Genomic DNA, 18,623 nt, shown 5'->3' with positions numbered 1-18,623 from the left:
TTGATACCCTGTTTCTCATCATAGTTTCACTCACTGAATTTAGCATCCATTAGTGATTCTTGCCTGAAACAACTATTACTGTACTATTTGCCAAATAATGATTCCATTATTCCTTATACATTTAGTAATGGGAATATCCCTCCATTCATTTTTTAATTCATTTGTTCATACCATAATGGACTCTGATTCTAAAGCAATGTGTATTCTGTTTTGTGAAACAGAATAATCCTTATTGGAGGCTTTTGGTAGATTTTTTATCAAGTCAAGGAAGTCTCATACTGTGCTAAGCTGAATAATCGCCCTTTCTCAAACATACTCAATCCTAATCCCTGGTACCTGTAAATGTTACTTTATGTAGCAAATAAAAAAGGAAGAAAGGAGCGGAGGAACAAAGGAGGAAGACACACTTTGCAGATGTGACTAAATTAAGCATTTCGGGAGATTATCCTGGATTATCCAGAATGTCCCTAAATGCAGTCCCTAAAATGCCTCCTTATAAGAGGGAGGCAGAAGGATATTTGACCATAGACCAGAAGAAGTCAATGTGACCACAGAGACAGAGATTAGAATGATGTGGCCACCAGCCAAGGAATGCTAAGAGCCACCAGAAACTGGAAGTGACAAGGAATGTGTTATCCCACAGAGCCTCTAAAGGGAATGGGTCCTTGCTGACACTTTGATTTCTATTCTCCAGAACTATGAGAAAATAAATTTCTGTAGTTTATGCCATCAAGTCTGTGGTAATGGTATTATAGTAGCCATAGGAAACTAATACAGATATTGTTACTAGTTTGCCAAAAATCTTATCGTAAGTGCATTTTAATTCTATCAAATCCACTTTTCGCATCTATTTAGATGAAACAAAAATGTTTTTCTTTTTTAAAATTTTAGTGTGGTGGGGCACCCGGGTGGCTCAGTCCGTTAAGTGTCCAACTTCAGCTCAGGTCATGATCTTGCAGTTTGTGAGTTTGAGCCGCATCTCAGGCTCTGTGCCGACAGCTCAGAGCCTGAACCGTGATCCGGATTCTGTGTCTGCCTCTCTCTCTGCCCCTCTCCTGCTTGCACTCTGTCTCTGTCTCTCTCAAAACTAAACATTTAAAAATTAAAATTTTAGTGTGGTGAATTTTATGATAGAATTTCTTTTCTTTTTTTTAAATTTTTAATGTTTACTCAGTTTTGAGAGACAGAGACAGAGTGTGAGCGGGGGTGGGGGCGGGTAGCAGAGATAGAGGGAGACACAGAATCCAAAGCAGGCTCCAGGCTCTGAGCTGTCAGCACAGAGCCCGATGTGGGGCTCGAACCCATGGACCTTGCGATCATAACCTGAGCTGAAGTGGGCCGCTTAACCGACTGAGCCACCCAGGTGTCCCTATGATAGAATTTCTTTTTTTTTTTTTTTTTTGCAACGTTTTTTTATTTATTTTTGGGACAGAGAGAGACAGAGCATGAACGGGGGAGGGGCAGAGAGAGAGGGAGACACAGAATCGGAAACAGGCTCCAGGCTCCGAGCCATCAGCCCAGAGCCCGACGCGGGGCTCGAACTCACGGACCGCGAGATCGTGACCTGGCTGAAGTCGGACGCTTAACCGACTACGCCACCCAGGCGCCCCCCTATGATAGAATTTCTAATACAAAAGTGTCCTTGTATACACGGGATCAACTAAACTTGACCTTTGTTATTCATTGGTAGATCAGGTTGTTTTAATATCCTGTTTAGGATTTTTACATACATGCCCATAAGTGAGATTGTTCTAGAGTTTTCCTTCTTCTTCCTTAAATGTTTTTGGTAACAACATGATAGTGCCCTAGAACAATTTGAGTAGTATTTTCTTTTTTTCTGTTCTCTGTAAAAAAGTCTGTATAAAATTGGATTAATCTAGTTCATGAAAGGCAGAATTTACATATACAACCCTGTTGGCATGGTGTTTTTTTGTGGTGCAATTTTCACCTATTGACTCAATTTATTCAATGGTTAAGGACCATTACGGTTTTCTATTTCTCCTTGAATCAGTGTTTGTAAATTCTATTTTCCAAGAATTCTGCCCATTTTATCTGCTTAAAATTTGTTGCCATAAGTTTTTTTTCTAGTGATACTGCATTACCTTTTAAATCACTACACATGTAGTTTTCATCCTTTTTTGAACGTTACATTTTTGATCCCTAAGTGACACAGATTTACATTTTCATTTGTATTTTTTGACATTTTAACGTATACTGTTATTTTTGGTTTTTAAACTAATTGTATATGGGCAGAGAACATGGGCTGTATGATGCAAATTCTTTAAAATATTTGAGACTTGCTGATTATGACGTTTAGAGATTTATATACATTCATTAAATCAAGCTCACTAATCATATTGTTCAACTCTTCTCTGTCTTACTGTGTTCCATTTTGGTTAATTTCTTCTAACCCGTGAATCTTACTGGCAGCAATGTCTAATCTGTTCTTTATCGCAAGCACTGGGCTTTAAATACAACAACTGTATTTTTCATTTGTAACAGCTCTTACTGGTTCTCCTTCAAATTGGCCTAGCCCTACTTGATGGTTCCTTGTTCACTGCTTATTTTCAACTCCATTTCTATGCGTGTAAATATTTCATACCTAGTTATTCTCTATTCTGTGCCTCATATTTCCTACATCGGAGGTGCCTTGGATAGCTCCACATTTTATAACTGCTTCCGCTTATCCTCAGCAATGGGTAGCCTGTTTCCCAGCATACTGGGTGATTTTTGATTATGAGATTACATTTGTGTCAAACTTAGCTAACAAAAATCTGAAATATTTTGTTTTTCTTTTCTGTTTTTTTTTTTTTTTTTTCCGTTTTGTTTTGTTTTGTTTTTCGCTTTGAGGTCTCCTTCGGTTAAAAGCATCGCAATCACGTTTGTTGTAATTTGCTCCGAATTTAGTTGTATTTCAACGAAGGGGTCTTTCAGTGTCTACTTTATCATTGTGCTGGAAGCAGAAAATGAGTCTACCTTTTATCAACTCTACTGGTAACTATCTTTTTCACTAGGCAGACAATCAAGTCTTTTTGCTTTTTAACTCGTAAGCTTTCCTTCTTAGAGCAGTTTCGGCATACAGCAAAATAGAACAGACAAATCCATTACATCCCCTGTCCCCACGTACGCACAAACTCCCCCACCATCGACTTCCCCCACCACAGTGGTACATTCGTTACAACACATGAACCTACACTAATACATCATTATCACTCAAAGCCCCTAGTTTCCATTAGGGTTCACTTGCAGTATTGTGTATTTTATGGATTTTGACGAATGTATAATGACATGTCTCCATCACTGTAAGATCATACAGAATAGTTTCACTGCCCTAAAGATCTTCTACACCCTGCCTATTCACCTCACCCTCCTCCCTAACCCCTGGCAAGAAGTGAACCCGTTACTGTCTCCATACTTTTGTCCTTTTCAGAATCTCATGTAGTTGGAACATACCGTATGTAGCTTTCTCATACTGACTTCTTTCATCTAAGTTTCCTCTATGTCTTTTCATGGCTTGATAGCTCATTCTTTTTAGCGCTGAGTAATACTGTCCATTGTCTACACTACAGGTCACCTGCTCACCTACTAAAGGGCATCTTGTTGCTTCTAAGTTTTGGCAATCATGAATAACGCTGCTACAAACATCTGCACGAAGGGTTTTGTGTGGACATGAGTTTTCAACTCACTTGGGTAAATACCCAAGAGTATGATTAGTGCATCATACGGTAAGAGTTGTTTAGTTTTACAACAAACACACAAATGGACTGCCAAGGTTCTGTACAAATTTGCATTCCCACCAGCAATGAATAAGAGTTCCTACTACTCCATATCCTCCCTAGCACTTGGTGTTGTCAGTGTTTTGGATTTGGGTCATTCTAATAGGTATGTAGTGGTATCTTATGGTTTAAATTTGCAATTCCCTAATGGCATATATCATGTTGAACATCTCTGCATATGCGTCCATCCCACCTGCATATCTTCTTGAGTGAGGTGAAGGTCTTAAGACTGGGCCTGGTGGCTCAGTTGGTTAAGCACTGGACTTTGGTTCAGGTCATGATCTCATGGTTCATGGATTTGAGCCCCGTGTCGGGCTCTGTGCTGACAGCTCAGAGCCTGAGGCCTGCTTCAGATTCTGTGTCTCCCTCTCTCTCTGCCTCTCCCCCACTCAAACCCTCTCTCTGACTCTCAAAAATGCATAAACATTAAAAAAATTTTTTTTAATTAAAAAACAAAAAGACTTGGGTCCGTTAAAGTCTTTGACTATTTTTTTTTAATGGGGTTGTTCATTTTCTTATTGTAAAAACTTACAGTGCAGGCTTTCCTACCCTGGCATTGGTTCCTATGGAAGTTTCTGCTTGGATTAAGTTGTGGTATTGGCCTCTTTCTAATTTGTGGACAAGTGGTTTGCCCTCTGACCTCACTTCTCTCACAGATCTAAGAAGAGTTGTTGACTTTTCAGTTTGTTTAACTTTTTACTTGTTCTTGGGATCGAGTGGTAACTTCTAAGCTCCTTACATGCTGGACTAGAAACCAAAAGTCTGTTAAGTCTTTCTTATTTTTGTGTTTTCCAGGGTTTCCTATATAACTTTTATATATAGCACGTGCTTAAGGACTTTTGCTAAAATTTGTTGAACATCATTGATAATAGCTTATATTTTCAAGTACTTTCTAACCATCAGTCACTGTTCTAAGTGTTTTCACATACGTAATCTATTTACGTTCTCACAAGAACTCACCTACAAGTGCTATGATTATTCTCCTTTTATGGATAAGAAAGCTGAAGAACAGAGAGTTTAAGTATCTTCCTCCGAGGGGACACAGCCAGTGAATGGGGAACCAGAATTCAAACTCAAAATATTTGAGAACCCATGCTCATAACCACCATTCTCTACAACCCAGCTGACTCCTAAAATTCCTGATAATATTGTGACTTCGATTTAATCACGAAGAATTCCAATAGTCCAAGAGATTATTTCTCTTCCTAGTTATTTTGAAAACTGCTAATATATTTCAATTTACTGCTCAAAGATCTGAAGTTAATGAAAGAGAATGACTTTGAATACACATTCCCTGTAAGGCATTGCCAGAAAATGATTATATGTTTGTGCAGTCCACACAGAAACTGATGTGGCCGGGAGTTCTATTAGTTCCCAGAAACTGTCGAAGGTCTCCTCAGTCCATCAGAGATACTTCGTGTTGCCTAAAGTGAATCTAATACCGGAAAAAGACCTCCAAGTTCCTATGAATAGAAACATGTGCACTGTTTTCTATGACAAATTAGCACTGAGACTTGCATAAATATAACTTTGAGGGTACTAATGTTTTAAGCCAACGTAGGTTGTTCTGATTCTATTGCGTATACATTGAGGTTCACCACCATTAACAGACAAGCCAAAGATCATCGTTGCCCTGGAGGCAACCTCAGCTGTAGCAAAATACATAGTCTGCTTTAGAAGCGCCATTTTGTAGTCTGCACTCGGACTGACGGCACATTTTGTTCTCTTTTTTTTTTATCTTTTAAGAAAAAATTTTTTTTTAACGCTTATTTACTTTTGAGACAGAGAGAGACAAGCATGAACAGGGGAGGAGCAGAGAGAGAGGGAGACACAGAATCTGAAACAGGCTCCAGGCTCTGAGCTGTCAGCACAGAGTCCGACGCGGGGCTCGAACTCACGGACCGTGAGATCGTGACCCGAGCCGAAGTCGGACGCTTAACCAACCAAGCCACCCAGGCGCCCTTGTTCTCTTTCTTTATGGAAACATGGTTTATCTGTACCACTAATCTACTCTCTTTTTTATCTAACAACTGATTCAGAGCTTCAAGTCTCAGAAATATTCTGATTTCATTAAAATTCATATTGGTTGGTTTAAGACACATGGGAAACAAGGACAGAGAAGTCTACATATCAAAATATTGGGTTGTTTTTAGTCAATATAGTCTTTATCAGTTAAGATAAATGGATACTCCATGGATACTCCATGGCAATTAGCCAATATCAGGAGAGTTTATATTCTCAGGGGAGATGCACGGTCCACCCTATCCTCACGTGGTTGAGAAAAGAACCACATTCTAGTTAAATGTATACAGTGAGAAAATGTATCTCCCAAGGGCACAAAAAATGTACAAACTTCCTTATTTGCTCTCCCCTCAAAAAAACCCACTTTGCATTCTTTGATGTTATATTATAGTCTATTGTTTATGCCTTGAAAACACAAGTGTTCAGCTCTTTATGGCCTAATAAATTTGTAGATAAAATCTAATGATTTATGGAAAAGTTCATAAGATATATTTTCGATGTATCACTAATTTATGGAACTTATTTTTCATTCATTCATTCATTCATTCATTCATTCTTTAGATCTGCTCCAGTGCTGGAAATGACAGCCTGTAATGGCAGTCCAGTGTTCTAAGTGTGCCCATAGTTGTAGAGACAACATGGTCTGAGAGCTTGCAGAAGAGGACGACCAGCTAAGTGCTTTAAACAGGTGTGCAGAGAAGTCTCCAACTGGCAAGCATGAAGGACCCCCCAAAAGAACCAAACACTAGGACGGTTGAAATTCTGACCTCATCCAGCCAGACCCTTTCTTTCCTAGGAAGCATTTCATAAAGTTCTGCAAATTTGTAATGCATTTGTAGACTGCATGGCATCGGTCTTAGATTATTTTCAGTAAAGGCTGTATGTATGTCTAGGGACTCAAATCATCAAAAAAAAAAAAAATGGGGCCTTCTAGGTCTGGCATATTTCAAAACACAATCGAGTAAGGGTACGTGTGGTGATGGACTCCCTTACACGGTAATGACAGCTGTAGCCTGAATAATCCTGAGGGAAAGTATTCCTAATAGAGACATCATAGACCTGTGTATTCCTCATGCAGAAAATGGTCATAAAGGGTTTGGCTCAAATTAAAGCAATATATTTGGAGAATTTTTTGACCAGTGGAACTAAAGTATCCTGAGGTGAGGTTGCCTTTTTTCTAATTTATACAATTTGTGCTGGAGACCAGCTGCCCTGTTTTTGGCTCATCTCAAACATTACTCTTGCGTCTGCCAGGAAATAGAGAGGAAGTGGATCACCTCGGGTGGTGATCTCGATCATGAGCACACTTACCCTGCAGAGCTGGCCCATATACCACGCCTGGGACAGATGATAAGAGCCCAAGAAGATCAGAGAAGGAAGTGAGAATAAAGGAGCAGCAAAGAAATTCACAGGATGACTCTTCCCTCCATCACTTGCTCTTGGTGCCTGTCTAGGATCCATGACCCCTTTGCCTGAATTTTCAGGGCTTCACGCTTTCACTTTCCTTTGGTACATCCAGCACCAAAACAGGCAGAACATCTCAGACAACAAAGTACTTGAATTTACACTCCTCAAGACAGAGACTCTTTCTCATTCATTGTTTCAACTTGACAGCCTAGCACGCTCTTGGGCTTAACGTAGATACTGAAAAAATGGTGGCTAAGCAATGGGAATGAATACAATTATTAGGTAAAATGCATCTTTTGGAATAACCAGTTGGCTGCATTTATTCCTGACTTCGTGGGGATTAATATTATAAAGCAGGCAATAAGGCAAAACCGGCTTCCACAGGCCAATCAACTTCTTGGCTCTGCTGTACTTCTTTTCTCAAGAAATGATGAGAATTTCTTTGGCATGTGCCAAAGAGAATTCCATTTTAAGGAACTATCAGGGGACAGTGATTTAATTAGAAGGAAAAAAAAACCTTAATTCAACGAAATCAAACAGTAGGGGAGCTGTTATTTACATTTGTAAAATATCTTAAAGATAAAAACATGGCGGACGTCAAATTACAAACAAAAGAAAGTCACCTCTGCTCTAGATAATCTAAAAAGTTCTTGAAATCAACAGTAAAAGAAGTAACCCTCTTACCTTATAATTATCCATGATTTCAGCTAACCATAGCTTAACGGACTTTACTGTATCTTCTCGCATGTACTTTTCAACTTGGGATCCATCACTAAAAGTCCGGTTTCCCACGTGGATGGCTTGTCTCACTTGTGGGAGGGACAAAAATTTCCCATAATAATTTTGGTCCTCGGGTTCCTGGCGGAAGGAGACATCAGAAAAATATCAGAGAACATGACTTGGTGACAGGAACAACGTGCTGGGAAAGCTTCAAATTTCTCAGAACATAAACCATCATGAACAAGATGAGACATGGCTGTTAACTCTGGTCTCCACCCTGACATTTTTAACTTGGGGGTTGTGAGGTAATTTAAATGTTACTGACAATAAAACTGGATGATCTGATACCTTCAGAGCCTAATAGCCAATTTGCAAATGCTCGATTTTCCTTTCTCGGTAACGAAACTTCTGCAGTCTATGACTCCAATCAACAGCCCCGCTTGAGGCCAAGACCGGAAAAACGGAAGAGGTGAGATTATCAAAAGCCATTTGCTTCTTGTCGGAGGCTCTTCGGGAGGAGGGTCAAATAGACCACAGGAGCCGGGGTGGTGGCATGGCGGACTAAAAGCTGGGCATTCTTTTGCATGTTCTTCTGTTTATTAAAACCATACATAGAAAATTATCAGCTAACCATAATTGAAAGGGGGAAATATACCAAGTGTAAAAACAGATGATACCTTATGAAGGACATCAGACAAAAGAAAAGTCACCCATGATCCTTATTTAAAAAAATATATATATTGCATAAAAGTCTGTGGTATTGAAAAGTCTGTGATATTCATCATACTAAAAGACAAAGGAGTAAGTGCTACTTTAAAAAATGACAAAAATCATAAAAAAAACTTAGAGTTTGAGATCAATAATTTTGTGCATCATCAATTTATGCTAATTTGTTGAATACGTTAGTTTGTAAGGAAAAAAGAAATGTAATTACATTCTGTTTCTCTCTTGCCTACCATATGTTTTCCTCTTGGTAGACTGTAGATCCAAAACCACAGGGTTAGCAAATTCTATTGAAATTAGCTTTGTATTTTATTTATGAAATAGTTAATAAATAAGGCAATTTTAAAAACAAGATACATTGTCATATACACTAGACAAAGATCGTACAAATCCAAATCCCCACTTTGGCTCCCTTGGTTATATTTGATTAATTCTTCACAAAAGACATCAACTTTGGCCTGCTTTTATGAAAGAAAACTACTTGAATACTTTAAGAAATATTCCAGAGAGCTTGAAGTGAGGGCCATACTAAGCGCACAAACCTTCTTAAGTTAAAAGTAAGACAAAGCAAATATTTTCATAAAGGCTTTGGCAGTTTTGATTATCCAAGCTGCCTTAAGTACAGAACAAATAATGTGGACACTTTCAAGAAATTCACTACAGTCTTGGCGTTCTGGAACCTAATACCCAGAACTGCAATCCTGGCCTATCCTTGACAAAAGAACTTTTGTATCACAAGTTCTACTGGGGGGAAACTGTGTTAATCAGAGATTGTTCTGAGTTATCTGGAATATCATACATTCTTGATGGTCAGATTATAACATGTACAACATCAGTGGGGGAAAAAAATCCTACAGATTAGTAGACCAAATAATGCACTACAGTTAGGACATATTTATCTAGTATAAAGTCAGCTATAGTATTTCTCTCTCTCTCTCTTTTTTAATATATGAAATTTATTGTCAGATTGGTTTCCATACAACACCCAGTGCTCATCCCAAAAGATGCCCTCCTCAATACCCATCACCTACCCCCCCTCCCTCCCACCCCCCATCCCAGCTATAGTATTTCTCAAGTCGAAGGACGTTTGGTGTTACCAAAAGGTTGAAGCAAACACTAGTATAGTTTGTAAACTGTTGCACTCATTACCTTGCACTGTAACAGGTTATAGTAACTAGGACATCCTGTGACATTCTGGAAGTAAGAAGGGCTGTTTGTTAAGTCACCATCTAGTAGTTTATCCAGTACCTAGGTCGGGAGAGAGGGAAGAAAGAAACAAGGAAAACATCAGGGTAGGTAAAAACATACAGACATTTGTCATTGCGTTGACACTCCTCCATTGTTTTGTTCAACAACCTTTTATCGCACATCTTCTCTGTGCTAGACACTGTCTCAGGCATCGGGGACATGGCCCTGTGAACACGACAGAGCAAAAGTCCTCCCTAATGTAGCTTATATTCTAGAGGAGGACAATAAGCAAGCACTCATAGGAAAAACACGCAGTAAGGTAAGCGTGAGAAGTCCTAAGGAGACAAGTAAAGAGAAGAAGAGTAGGGAATGTCATGGGGGTGTGTGGGCCTGTGTGTGTGTGTGTGTGTGTGTGTGTGTGTGTGAGCACGGATGCCGCGGGGAAGAGGAAACAGAGGTCTCACTGAGAAAGTGGCATTTGAGTAAACACCTGTTGGAAGGAAGGAAGTGGACCATGGAGACATCTAGGGAAATAACATTCCAGGCAGGGGAAACAGTGAGCCCAAAGGCCCGACTGTGGGAGTGAGCTTGTCGGGAAGGACAGCCGTAACACGGAAGGCTGACCACTCACCCACAGTTTGAGGAGAGAGGGCAGAGGGTATGGACAAATGCGCAGGTGCTTGGAGTTGGCGGAAGTTCTCTTTGGACTCCTGACCTTAAAAAGTGGTCATCAGCGGAGGTGAGAGCAGTGGTTGCGTGCTCTTTTCCAGTCACGTGCAGCTGCACAGAGGCAGGCGTGGGGTGCTAGAGTGGCACTTGTAGCCAGGATGGCGGTCCAGCCAAAGGAGGTGGACTGACCTTGAATTTCAGTCGGGTAATTAGAGAAGCTAAGATTTAGAGGGGTTAAGGATCATGAAACTGTAGTAGGATCAATGGACCGGAAGACAGTGGGGTTGCAGGACGGTTATTTGAGTTTGTATATTCAGAAAAGTGAGCTGGCACAATGGGAATCTGAGATCGTGGAGTGATTTTCAGATTTGTTTTTGGGAGGGGGACTGAACAGCTAAGGTAAAGAGGAGAACAAGGTCACTAAAAGAGAGGAAGCTAAAGAACTAAGGGGCCAGGTATTAAAAGGGTCATTCATGCAGATACTGTGATCACTAGAAACAATGGCAAGCATGATACCCTTGAGAGAAGGACAGTGAGGCAGGAGCTACAATACTCAGAGGATGAGAAGGAGAAAGCCAGAGGGTTGTAGGTAACTACAACAAGAAGTGGTGGGTGGTGGGGAGCCTGGGTGGCTCAGTCGGTTGAGTGTCCAACTTCAGCTCAGGTCATGATCTCGTGGTCCGTGAGTCTGAGCCCCGCGTCGGGCTCTGCGCTGACAGCTCAGAGCCTGGAGCCTGCTGTGAATTCTGTGTCTCCCCCACTCTCTCTCTGCTCCTTCCCCCGCCTCTCAAAAATAAACATTAAAAAAAAAAAGTGGTGGGTGGGATCATGTGAGGATATGAGAGTCAACACTCAGAGCTTCCAGAAGGATATGATCTGGAAGTAGCACTGAGGAGCAAGGACATCCCCTCTAACCTCCTAACCAAGTGCCTTACAGAGTAGGTAAGAAAGAACCCAGCCCCTGCGTGGGGGGGGGGGGGGGGGGGTGGAGGGTGGGGAGAGAGCGGCAGCAGCAGGGCTGAAGCAGGCTGTGGGGTAGGGCAAGAAGATGAAAGGGATTGTCATAAAAGAGATTGAGAACACTGGGATGTTTTGGGATGAGGAAATTGAGTGTGTAAGGAGCTCTTATAAAAGGATGAATTCAGCACATTTTCAAAATCGACGATCAGGTGCGATTTTAGGTTTTCTTACAAGGTAAGAATATAGGTTACCAGTATCCTAGTTCTACAGGGGCGGAAACAGGCACACAGACGTTAAGCCACTTGCCAAGGACGCCTTACTAATAACGTCAGACTTGAGATTCAAGCCCAGGCCACGCCTCTTCTACCACACACACCCTAGCTCCCCAAGGGTCACACTGAGGTCTCTCCTAGTCTTCAATTCCTTCTGGCCATGCTCTTGGGTTTAATACAAAATTTTCTTATTGTATTCGATTAGTTTTCTGCATCAAAGTTAATTAATCCAGAATTGTTATGGAGAGAGGGAAGATGGCGGCGTAGGAGGACGCTGGGCTCACCGCGCATCCTGCTGATCACTTAGATTCCACCTACACCTGCCTAAATAACCCAGAAAACCACCAGAGGATTAGCAGAACGGAGTCGCCGGAGCCAAGCGCAGACGAGAGGCCCACGGAAGAGGGTAGGAAGGGCGGCGAGGCGGTGCGTGCTCCACGGACTGGCGGGAGGGAGCCGGGGCGGAGGGGCGGCTCGCCAGCCAAGCAGAGCCCCCAAGTCTGGCTTGCAAAAAGCGGAGGGGCCTGACGGACTGTGCTCCGACAGCAAGCGCGACTTAGTGTCTGGGAGGTCATAAGTTAACAGCTCTGCTCAGAAAGCGGGAAGGCTGGAGGACAAAGGGAAGGAGAGCTGCTGAGCCCCCGGACGACAGAGCTCAGTTTGGTGGGGAACAAAGGCGCTCGCCAGCGCCATCTTCCCCGCCCATCCCCCAGCCAAAATCCCAAAGAGAACCAGTTCCTGCCAGGGAACTTGCTCGCTCCGCGCAAACACCCAACTCTGCGCTTCTGGGGAGCCAAACCTCCGGCAGCGGATCTGACTCCCTCCTGCTGCCACAGGGCCCCTCCTGAAGTGGATCACCTAAGGAGAAGCAAGCTAAGCCTGCCCCTCCTGCCCCCGTGCACCTTGCCTACCCACCCCAGCTAAGACGCCAGATCCCCAGCATCACAAGCCTGGCAGTGTGCAAGTAGCCCAGACAGGCCACCCCACCCCACAGTGAATCCCGCCCCTAGGAGAGGGGAAGAGAAGGCACACACCAGTCTGACTGTGGCCCCAGCGGTGGGCTGGGGGCAGACATCAGGTCTGACTGCGGCTCCGCCCACCAACTCCAGTTATACACAACAGCACAGGGGAAGTGCCCTGCAGGTCCTCACCACGCCAGGGGCTATCCAAAATGACCAAGCAGAAGAATTCCCCTCAGAAGAATCTCCAGGAAATAACAACAGCTGATCAAATGAACAATGAGCTGATCAAAAAGGATTTAAATAATATAACAGAAAGTGAATTTAGAATAATAGTCATAAAATTAATCGCTGGGCTTGAAAACAGTATAGCTGACAGCAGAGAATCTCTTGCTACAGAGATCAAGGGACTAAGGAACAGTCACGAGGAGCTGAAAAACGCTTTAAAGGAAATGCATAACAAAATGGAAACCACCACGGCTCGGATTGAAGAGGCAGAGGAGAGAATAGGTGAACTAGAAGATAAAGTTATGGAAAAAGAGGAAGCTGAGAAAAAGAGAGAGAAAAAAATCCAGGAGTATGAGGGGAAAATTAGAGAACTAAGTGATACACTAAAAAGAAATAATATACGCATCATTGGTATCCCAGAGGAGGAAGAGAGAGGGAAAGGTGCTGAAGGGGTACTTGAAGAAATAATAGCTGAGAACTTCCCTGAAGTGGGGAAGGAAAAAGGCATTGAAATCCAAGAGGCACAGAGAACTCCCTTCAGACGTAACTTGAATCGATCTTCTGCACGACATATCATAGTGAAACTGGCAAAATACAAGGATAAAGAGAAAATTCTGAAAGCAGCAAGGGGTAAACGTGCCCTCACATATAAAGGGAGACCTATAAGACTCGTGACTGATCTCTCTTTTGAAACTTGGCAGGCCAGAAAGAATTGGCACGAGATTTTCAGTGTGCTAGACAGAAAAAATATGCAGCCGAGAATCCTTTATCCAGCAAGTCTGTCATTTAGAATAGAAGGAGAGATAAAGGTCTTCCCAAACAAACAAAAACTGAAGGAATTTGTCACCACTAAACCAGCCCTACAAGAGATCCTAAGGGGGACCCTGTGAGACAAAGTACCAGAGACATCACTACAAGCATAAAACATACAGACATCACAATGACTCTAAACCCATATCTTTCTATAATAACACTGAATGTAAATGGATTAAATGCGCCAACCAAAAGACATAGGGTATCAGAATGGATAAAAAAACAAGACCCATCTATTTGCTGTCTACAAGAGACTCATTTTAGACCCGAGGACACCTTTAGATTGAGAGTGAGGGGATGGAGAACTATTTATCATGCTACTGGAAGCCAAAAGAAAGCTGGAGTAGCCATACTTATATCAGACAAACTAGACTTTAAATTAAAGGCTGTAACAAGAGATGAAGAAGGACATTATATAATAGTGACAGGGTCTATCCATCAGGAAGAGCTAACAATTATAAATGTCTATGCGCCGAATACCGGAGCGCCCAAATATATAAAACAATTACTCATAAACATAAGCAACCTTATTGATAAGAATGTGGTAATTGCAGGGGACTTTAACACCCCACTTACAGAAATGGATAGATCATCTAGACACACGGTCAATAAAGAAACAAGGGCCCTGAATGAGACATTGGATCAGATGGACTTGACAGATATATTTAGAACTCTGCATCCCAAAGCAACAGAATATACTTTCTTCTCGAGTGCACATGGAACATTCTCCAAGATAGATCATATACTGGGTCACAAAACAGCCCTTCATAAGTTTACAAGAATTGAAATCATACCATGCATACTTTCAGACCACAATGCTATGAAGCTTGAAATCAACCACAGAGAAAAGTCTGGAAAACCTCCAAAAGCATGGAGGTTAAAGAACACCCTACTAACGAATGAGTGGGTCAACCAGGCAATTAGAGAAGAAATTAAAAAATATATGGAAACAAATGAAAATGAAAATACAACAATCCAAACGCTTTGGGACGCAGCGAAGGCAGTCCTGAGAGGAAAATACATTGCAATCCAGGCCTATCTCAAGAAACAAGAAAAATCCCAAATACAAAATCTAACAGCACACCTAGAGGAAACAGAAGCAGAACAGCAAAGGCAGCCTAAACCCAGCATAAGAAGAGAAATAATAAAGATCAGAGCAGAAATAAACAATATAGAATCTAAAAAAACTGTAGAGCAGATCAACGAAACCAAGAGTTGGTTTTTTGAAAAAATAAACAAAATTGACAAACCTCTAGCCAGGCTTCTCAAAAAGAAAAGGGAGATGACCCAAATAGATAAAATCATGAATGAAAATGGAATTATTACAACCAATCCCTCAGAGATACAAACAATTATCAGGGAATACTATGAAAAATTATATGCCAACAAATTGGACAACCTGGAAGAAATGGACAAATTCCTGAACACCCACACTCTTCCAAAACTCAATCAGGAGGAAATAGAAAGCTTGAACAGACCCATAACCAGCGAAGAAATTGAATCGGTTATCAAAAATCTCCCAACAAATAAGAGTCCAGGATCAGATGGCTTCCCAGGGGAGTTCTACCAGACGTTTAAAGCAGAGATAATACCTATCCTTCTCAAGCTATTCCAAGAAATAGAAAGGGAAGGAAAACTTCCAGACTCATTCTATGAAGCCAGTATTACTTTGATTCCTAAACCAGACAGAGACCCAGTAAAAAAAGAGAACTACAGGCCAATATCCCTGATGAATATGGATGCAAAAATTCTCAATAAGATACTAGCAGATCGAATTCAACGGCATATAAAAAGAATTATTCACCATGATCAAGTGGGATTCATTCCTGGGATGCAGGGCTGGTTCAACATTCGCAAATCAATCAATGTGATACATCACATTAACAAAAAAAAAGAGAAAAACCATATGATCCTGTCAATCGATGCAGAAAAGGCCTTTGACAAAATCCAGCACCCTTTCTTAATAAAAACCCTTGAGAAAGTCGGGATAGAAGGAACATACTTAAAGATCATAAAAGCCATTTATGAAAAGCCCACAGCTAACATCATCCTCAACGGGGAAAAACTGAGAGCTTTTTCCCTGAGATCAGGAACACGACAGGGATGCCCACTCTCACCGCTGTTGTTTAACATAGTGCTGGAAGTTCTAGCATCAGCAATCAGACAACAAAAGGAAATCAAAGGCATCAAAATTGGCAAAGATGAAGTCAAGCTTTCGCTTTTTGCAGATGACATGATATTATACATGGAAAATCCGATAGACTCCACCAAAAGTCTGCTAGAACTGATACATGAATTCAGCAAAGTTGCAGGATACAAAATCAATGTACAGAAATCAGTTGCATTCTTATACACTAACAATGAAGCAACAGAAAGACAAATAAAGAAACTGATCCCATTCACAATTGCACCAAGAAGCATAAAACACCTAGGAATAAATCTAACCAAAGATGTAAAGGATCTGTATGCTGAAAACAATAGAAAGCTTATGAAGGTAATTGAAGAAGATTTAAAGAAATGGAAAGACATTCCCTGCTCATGGATTGGAAGAATAAATATTGTCAAAATATCAATACTACCCAAAGCTATCTACACATTCAATGCAATCCCAATCAAAATTGCACCAGCATTCTTCTCGAAACTAGAACAAGCAATCCTAAAATTCATATGGAACCACAAAAGGCCCCGAATAGCCAAAGTCATTTTGAAGAAGAAGACCAAAGCAGGAGGCATCACAATCCCAGACTTTAGCCTCTACTACAAAGCTGTCATCATCAAGACAGCATGGTATTGGCACAAAAACAGACACATAGACCAATGGAATAGAATAGAAACCCCAGAACTAGACCCACAAACGTATGGCCAACTCATCTTTGACAAAGCAGGAAAGAACATCCAATGGAAAAAAGACAGTCTCTTTAACAAATGGTGCTGGGAGAACTGGACAGCAACATGCAGAAGGTTGAAACTAGACCACTTTCTCACACCATTCACAAAAATAAACTCAAAATGGATAAAGGACCTGAATGTGAGACAGGAAACCATCAAAACCTTAGAGGAGAAAGCAGGAAAAGACCTCTCTGACCTCAGCCGTAGCAATCTCTTACTCGACACATCCCCAAAGGCAAGGGAATTAAAAGCAAAAGTGAATTCCTGGGACCTTATGAAGATAAAAAGCTTCTGCACAGCAAAGGAAACAACCAACAAAACTAAAAGGCAACCAACGGAATGGGAAAAGATATTTGCAAATGACATATCGGACAAAGGGCTAGTATCCAAAATCTATAAAGAGCTCACCAAACTCCACATCCGAAAAGCAAATAACCCAGTGAAGAAATGGGCAGAAAACATGAATAGACACTTCTCTAAAGAAGACATCCAGATGGCCAACAGGCACATGAAAAGATGTTCAGCGTCGCTCCTTATCAGGGAAATACAAATCAAAACCACACTCAGGTATCACCTCACGCCAGTCAGAGTGGCCAAAATGAACAAATCAGGAGACTATGGATGCTGGAGAGGATGTGGAGAAACGGGAACCCTCTTGCACTGTTGGTGGGAATGCAAATTGGTGCAGCCGCTCTGGAAAGCAGTGTGGAGGTTCCTCAGAAAATTAAAAATAGACCTACCCTATGACCCAGCAATAGCACTGCTAGGAATTTATCCAAGGGACACAGGAGTACTGATGCATAGGGGCACTTGTACCCCAATGTTCATAGCAGCACTCTCAACAATAGCCAAATTATGGAAAGAGCCTAAATGTCCATCAACTGATGAATGGATAAAGAAATTGTGGTTTATATACACTATGGAATACTACGTGGCAATGAGAAAAAATGAAATATGGCCTTTTGTAGCAACGTGGATGGAACTGGAGAGTGTGATGCTAAGTGAAATAAGCCATAAAGAGAAAGACAGATACCATATGGTTTCACTCTTATGTGGATCCTGAGAAACTTAACAGGAACCCATGGGGGAGGGGAAGGAAAAAAAAAAAAAAAGAGGTTAGAGTGGGAGAGAGCCAAAGCATAAGAGACTGTTGAGAACTGAGAGCAAACTGAGGGTTGATGGGGGGTGGGAGGGAGGAGAGGGTGGGTGATGGGTATTGAGGAGGGCACCTTTTGGGATGAGCACTGGGTGTTGTATGGAAACCAATTTGACAATAAATTTCATATATAAATAAAAAAAATAAATAAAAAAAAATAAAAGCAAAAAAAAAAAAAAAAAACAAAGTTAATTAATCCAAGTTACTAGGGCCACAGGCCTAGGGACCATGTATGAAAAGGATCATCGCTGTAGAAAGGAGAGGAGGCAGTAAGTATGCTCCAGCAATGCCACGGTCGCTCAGGACCACTGGCTCTGGCTGTGCAGATTGTGCACGCCATGGGGATGCCTGGTGGAGGGGTGAGAAAGGCCGGAGAACCAGCCAAAGTTCTGCTTGCCAAGCTGGATAACTAGGTTTGGGCTGCATTTGGAGAAACAGCCATTGTGTGAGCCATCTCATGGCTCATGTATGAGACAGCTCATACAATGGTGGCGTCCACTTGCCAAGCCCTGAATCCATAGGACTATGTCAGCCCAGAGGGAGACGCCTTTTTCTAAATTGTCCACGCGGAGGGAACACTGCAGGCCAGCAGTAGTCCTGAATGGATGCAGCATTTGGGGTATTTATCTTTAGAAATTATCAACGCCAACGGAAGATGAATTCAATCCTTAAGCATGGATCTGATTTCAGAGTAAAAAATCATTTGTTATCAAACAAATAAAGAAGGTGGGTGGTCCAGACCTGTGAAATCCAGTTTCTGGTTGAAACTTGCTTCACAAAAAGAACTCTGTGATCCAGAACATTGTCATGATAAGGGAGACAATACAGGACCAGAGACGGT

The 18,623-nt window shown here is 41.5% G+C and overlaps 1 protein-coding gene across 1 annotated transcript in view; it reads right to left on the bottom strand.

The window, feature by feature from the left end:
• CPVL (carboxypeptidase vitellogenic like) overlaps positions 1-18,623 on the bottom strand; it is a 122,005-nt gene that overhangs the window by 53,073 nt on the left and 50,309 nt on the right. Inside the window, exons 9-10 of the mRNA XM_086693610.1 lie at positions 9,798-9,896; positions 7,890-8,063 (exon numbers count right to left, since the gene is read on the bottom strand). Coding sequence (XP_086549736.1) covers positions 7,890-8,063; positions 9,798-9,896 — 273 coding nt within the window. The remainder of the gene's footprint in view (positions 1-7,889; positions 8,064-9,797; positions 9,897-18,623) is intronic.

This window comes from Puma concolor, chromosome A2, assembly GCF_028749965.1.
Source record: "Puma concolor isolate L17-30 chromosome A2, mPumCon1.1.hap2, whole genome shotgun sequence".
NCBI classification, from domain to species: Eukaryota; Metazoa; Chordata; class Mammalia; order Carnivora; family Felidae; genus Puma; species Puma concolor.
This window is presented reverse-complemented; position numbering and strand designations above follow the sequence as displayed.